The sequence below is a fragment of the Neurospora crassa genome, linkage group VI (genome assembly GCF_000182925.2).
Source record: "Neurospora crassa OR74A linkage group VI, whole genome shotgun sequence".
Lineage (NCBI taxonomy): Eukaryota > Fungi > Ascomycota > Sordariomycetes > Sordariales > Sordariaceae > Neurospora > Neurospora crassa.
The window spans coordinates 3,641,577-3,648,034 of record NC_026506.1 but is presented as its reverse complement, the minus strand read 5'-3'; the positions used below and the strand labels follow the sequence as shown (position 1 = coordinate 3,648,034).

The window sequence follows — 6,458 nt, the reverse complement described above, 5'->3', positions numbered from 1 at the left end:
CTGACACTCGACTGTGCCATGGTCGGGGAGCGGGACATCAGGCAACTTGTACGAAAGGAATTCCGGGACTGTGCCCATCTTCTTCTTTCCCGTCCCTTCTGGTTCCCGCCACTTAGAATCCAGGTCGTGTAGAAGCACGTTGGCCCAAACATCGGAACGTTGCTCGTTTGAAATGATTCGCTCGGTAGCATCGCCGGATGTTGCTTGTACTACTTCCAGTATAGTATCCGATTTCCGTATTAGCACCAAGCATTTTGTTGGAGGAGCAAGTCTATAAAAGAGATAAGTCAGAAGAGAATTCTTTTAATACAATTGATGGCGAATGTGTGGTTGGACTCTGGAGCAACCGTTGATGCTGTAGAGATTCAGAAAGACAGTTGCTAACTTGTCGAGTGGTGGGTAGTGGCAAGATGTTGTGTACGTACTTGCTCTTCTTTAACGCGAATTTTTGCATCAGTGGTGGATGCACGAGACTGTGTATAAGATAGGGCTTTTGTTCGGACATTCCGTCAAGCTGATCGAAGTCATTTGGGTAAGCAGCATCGAGGTCTTCTGGGAATACCGCGATGTTCTTATTGATTGTGCAGCCGAAAGAAGCTGTTTGCTCAAGATACTTGTATTCCACGTCGAACACGAAGGCCTCCGGTTCTTCGTAAAGATTCACGGCTTCGCTCAATGTGTCATCAAGTTTGCTCCTGACACACATTGCCACAATGAGTTTAGAACCGTTTATAAGGTCCTCGCCGGTCAAGCTTGCATCGAGGGATATCTTTTCCGGTTCACCGACATCGAGTGGTTTGTGCCACCACATAACATAGATGACCAGGGTGCATAGAGCGTGCCCAAGAGTATTGAGTTCCAATAAGCTTATTGAGAGGCCCTGAGCAAATCTGTTGACACACCCTATGCAGAACCATGACGCTTTTATAGGCAAAAGAGTCAGTTACGTGACCTACTACCTAACTTTAAAGTGCTGGTCTCGATTGTAACTTACCTTGAAAACAAACCAGTGCTTTTGCAAATGTGCTCCCTTTGCTCTTGTCGACAATGCTCTCTCTTGGCAGAACCGGTATTAAATCTTCCAGTCCTTCTTCCTTCAAGACTCGCAGAGCTTCTGGAGTTAAAGTAAGGCGAGTTCGCGGGGCCCCTGTCGCCTTCTTGGGCAGGAAGTTCTTGACTCGTCGTTGGTTGGCATTTCCGATCTCGTTAATCTCAATCGCAAAGCCCCCCATGACAGCAAGAAATCCATGAGCAATAGTCCATTTGGGAACACCGACTGCCTGTGCGGAGTGTCAGATGCGACTTATGACTTCTAGTGTTCTCGGTCGTAGTTACCTGATCTTCAATACTGTTTGAGGATGTAAATAGGGACGTGACGAAGCCCCAGAGACCTCTATCCCGAATGCGACGACGGAGACGGGCGTACACGGAAGGACTGTTCCCGCCATTCATGGCCTGAGAAATTTCTTGGGCCTGGTTGTATTGTTGATAAGCTGTATATGCAATCTGCGCACCGCTACCTAGTCAGTTGAGTACTCACGACAGTGTTCGAAAGACAGGATAAGAGCTCGAGTTGATCAACTCACCGCTTCCGGACTCAAGAGACCCATCAACATCCACCCGACCTTTCGGACCAGCTGTTTTACCCATCCTTCCTTGTGTTCAGGGACATTGAGGTGAATTGCTGTCCACACGCACAGACCCAGCGTAACAAGGCATGTTGAAAGAATGTTGAAAGTGCCACGGCGGTCGGGCTCTGGAACCCAGTTCGGATCATTGGACCCAGTAAAGTTGTGGCCAAAGAGGTCTGCCATCCCGAGACAGCGAGTTCGGTTAGTTGAGTCGAGGACTGAAACGGATCCTTGAGTGTTGATGGCCAGAAAACAACGAGGTCTTGAAGTTGGTAGGTTGACAGTTGGGCAAGCTTGACACTTTAACGTCGCACCATCCGACTTCAGCGGCGATGATAACAAGAGCAAGTCGTGTATGCGGTAGAGTGAGTGTACTGTGAAGAAAGGAGGAGATGCTGGCGAGAAGTCTGAAGGGGCAAGGCACAGACATGGCTGCCCGGGACCCACCAACATGATTGCCTACCGGGCTATGCAAGGCAGACATGCCAAGATGGCAAAAAGGACCCGTTGGATAACACAGAGAGTTGAGGGTGTACATACGGGCCAATCCGGACGCATCCTGACCTCTCTTCGGGGCTGAGCAAGGCATATTGGTGTTGTGGCTGCATTGCAGTGAGCGAAGTAACCTCTCCGTCGGACTATCGAACGCTGTTCCTACACTCAATCGCCTGTGCAGTCTTGGCAAGAGGTGTGTGTGCGTGCACACACACACACCGCATTTGACAAATCTGGCCATTTAACATCGCTTTACACAATTCAACTTAATTGTTTAACATCGAAATCTGGCCAAAACTAGTGCAAAAAGTCAATATTTTAATATTCTACGTCGTATGATTATCTATTTTAATATTTATATTATCTTTTAAACTATTATTAATATAGTACACTACCCTAATACCTATTAAAAGGTATTAATAATAATAATATTAGTAAATAACGAATATTTTAATAACGTTATTAAAATTATTAATATAAATATAAGGAATATATAGAAATATAAATATACTCTATTGGATATTAGTAAAGTATTTTTATTATTGTAAATTTCCTAGAATATTAGAAAACTTCCTATATAGGCACTTAAAGTATAGCGTATACTATATTACTCCTTATATTTTATTAATTATAATTAATATTATGAAGGAAGTTATAAACCTCTTTATATTAAAACCCAATTTATACTTCGATAAAATCTATACCTTTCTGGCTAACGAGTATAACGTATATATTTCGACCGAAACTATATAATAGTACCTTCAATAAGAGAAGTAGAAGAAAAAGCGATTCTATATAAAAATATTATAATAATCCCCTATATTAGTAGCTAAATAAATATTAAAAATCTCTTTATTTATTATAAAAATATTTGTATTCTATAATAAATTTAGTATAAACCGAAGGAATAGCGCTTATTATATTAATTAAATACCCCGCAACGCTATTACAATAGTATTAAGTAAGTTCGTATATAGTACGTAGTATTACCTCCTCCCGGCTATTATAATAAATAGGCTACTTAATATACTAGTATTTAGAAGTGCAACGGACTCAACCGGGGTCTGGGACTAAATAGTAAAATACCTACTCCCTAAAATAAATCTATTTCCCGGTCGTAATAGTATTTTAATAATAAATAACGCTAATTAACACCCTTATACCGATTTCTAGTATACGTACAATTAAAAAGAGGTTTTATTATAGTATTTACTGCTATACTCTTCCGAATTCAACCCTATCGAAGTATATTTTAGCGACTTTAAATAATAGTTTAAAAGGGTATATTATAACGAAGGTAGTAATAAAATATTAGACAACGATTTTATTGTATTTCTTAAGTAATTAGCGTAGGATGTAGGGTATGGAGTATAATAAATCCATAGTTATTTTAAGAATATAAAACTAGTAATAGATTAATTTAATAATATTAATAAAGAGTATAGCTGTCATGGCTGAGCCAGACTGGTTGCCAAGACCACTCCCGTGGTCCGTGTTCCTATCCGCGCCTTCTGGTTGGGTGCATCCTTATCGCATCCACCCGTGTTGTCTGATTGGCTGCATCCCTTCCAGGGACCCACTTCATTCCTATATTTAGTTATACCAGCCAGAGCAGCACTTCTCTTCTTCTCTTTTACTCCCCATAGTTAATTATTTATTACATTCGTCAAATTAGCAGTGCCAGCCACTTGACCAGTCTACGTGCCGTGACAATAGCGAATTGTATATTAACAAGCTGGTCGAATATAGAAAAACGGGTATTGTATTTAAGTGGTAGTAGAGAGTATAGAAGGAAGAGATAGATTTATATATATTAAATTAAATTATATATTAAAAATACTAAAAATATTAGAAATATTAGAAGTATTAGAAATTATATTTATTTATATAATAATACTAAAATGCTAGAAACCCCCCTCTTTCGCTATAAATCGATTTGTAATATCGTTATTATTCGCTAAGACTATTAGTAGTAGTATTGCCCACTATAGAAGTAAGAGTTTTAGTAATACTATATTCGAATATAGTATTAAATTACAGGTCTAAAATATATATTAATTAATTAAATTATAGTAATAGGAGTTAAAGTGTATATTTACTATAGTTTAATTACCTCACTAATATTATATATTTAATTTTAAGGAAATTTTTAATACCGTCCCTAAATACTATATATATATATTATCTTATTACGCTAACTAGTTATACTAGTCTACCTAAGGGGTATGCGGTACTGCTTCGTTCGTAGTCTAAGGGAAAAACCGTATTGTTGAAATCCGGATGAAAACCCTCAGCTTCTCCATATCTAACCCTAACCTTAACCCGAACCCTTCGTCCTACCTTACTGTAGGGGGCCCGGGGAGCCTTAGCTACTTCAATTTATCTTCTTTCGGTATATCTCTTTTAGTCCCAGGGACTTTCGTTACTTCTAATTAGTCCTTTAAACCCCACTTCCCTACCCAACGCTTCAGTAGCGTTCTTTGTTCCGGAAGCGGGTATTCTTCTTTTATTCTATCTTTAAGGTAGGGGTAGAAAAGTGGGGTCTTACTTTTTTAATCGGAGTCTTCGATTTTTCTTTATCGGGATTAGTAAGATAGTATAATTAGTTAATTGTCGTATTACCGGACGGGTTCCATCCGAGCGGAACCGTGGCTCTAGAATGGATTTCGGAAGTAGGGTTCTAATTCCTAAACCCTATTAGTAGAGCGGGGCGGAGGCGGCCGGTGCTTCTTCGAATAGGATGAGATTTTTAACACGTGCCCAGTCACGTGTACCTAGGGTTCTGGACTAGGGTGGGCCCCTACATTTAATTACGCTATAAATGCTCTTCTTCTAAGAGCGCTTAGTGGAGCGACAGCGGGGAAGATCTTTTATCCGATCCAGCCGAAAAACCGGATGAAAGAGGGGGGGGGAGCGGTGTCAGGAACGTAGGCGAAAGGCAGGCTGAGGTGACTACGGTCGTAGCTATATATAGGGGACGGTAAGTTAGGGGTTAATTTAAAAATATATTAATAGCTACCGATTATAATAAATTACGCTCCGTTGAACCTCTTTTATACCTGTGCAAACTCTATTTATCTACTAACGAGCGTTATGGAGCCTCGTACTAGTTTGGCGCTTCGGCACGGTGCTGGATTATCCTTCCCGCGAGCCCGACCCAATATAGGCGTTATTATTAGTAATCCTACGCATCGGTTAATAAAGGGGAGTAGTAGCCATTGAGGTGCTTCTATATACGAGTTCTTAATTTCCTAATACAACCCCCCCCCTTATAGGTTCTATCTTTAGAATTTTTATAATTTATAGTAGATCCCGGTTAAGTAGTAGAGGGCATTGGTATTGTATTGTTATAACGTTATTGAATTACATTACCGGCGAAGGTATAATATCTTCGCCCCTTAATTCCAGTAAGTTATTACTTATAATAACCGCCAACGTTATATCCCGGATATTATAGCTACTTCGCCGCCGGCGAACTGCCCACTAGAATATTAATATTATAATATCCCTTCTCCTAAGTTCCAAATACGGATACGAAGCCGCCCGCCTAAATATTGGTATTATAATATCTATTCTTACGAACTTTAAATATAGTAAACTATCCGCTAGAATATTAGTATTATAATATTTATTCTTATAAATTCTAGTACGGATATAAAATTAGTATTAGGTTTAAAGCATTAGCGTTCCGTCTATTAGAATATTGGTATTATAATATTTATTCTTATAAATTCCGAATACAGATACAAAACTACCCGCTAGAATATCAGCATCGTAATATCTATTCTTACGAACTTTAAATGCAACGAGCCGTCCGTTAGAATATCAGTATTGTAATGTCTATTCTCTTAAATTCTAGTACAAATACGAAACTAGCATTAAATTTAATTATTTAATATACTGCCCGCTAGAATATTAGTATTATAATATCTATTCTTATAAATTCTAATACGGATACAAAATTAATATTAGATTTAAGAAATTAGTCGGGTTCCTAACCGTTATTAAAACTATTGTCCTATAAGCGTACGAGGTAGTAAGTATTATTTTATTTACGAAGAGTATTATATTGAATTTAAGAGTATTAATAAATATTTTGGGATATTAATATAATTATACCCCGTAGTTCCTCTTATCGGACGTTCTTTATTATCCGTATTCGCAGTATAGTTTAATACTCTTACAAAGTACCCTCCGTTATTTACACCTATTACGTAATACTTATATAATTGAATCCCGAAGCTCCTCTTATAGGTTATTTTCTATTTAATTATTTACACTTACTACAACCTACTACAATACTTAAATATAATCCCCCTCCCTATAGGTTTT

At 38.6% G+C, this 6,458-nt stretch overlaps 1 protein-coding gene across 2 annotated transcripts; it reads right to left on the bottom strand.

The window, feature by feature from the left end:
* Positions 1-303: 303 nt before the first annotated feature.
* Positions 304-2,051, bottom strand: NCU05131 (the record flags this gene model as incomplete). Of its 2 annotated transcripts, none has more annotated exons than XM_011396641.1 (5): positions 1,587-2,051; positions 1,336-1,520; positions 995-1,280; positions 426-921; positions 304-355 (listed from the first exon to the last, which is right to left on the bottom strand). In XM_011396641.1, exons 1-5 carry the CDS (start codon positions 1,648-1,650, stop codon positions 304-306), a joined length of 1,083 nt encoding a protein of 360 aa, XP_011394943.1. In that variant the 5' UTR covers positions 1,651-2,051. The 2 variants fall into 2 exon arrangements, with proteins under 2 accessions (XP_011394943.1, XP_011394942.1); XM_011396640.1 differs by having other exon boundaries at positions 1,336-1,506.
* Between the last annotated feature and the right edge of the window lie 4,407 nt (positions 2,052-6,458).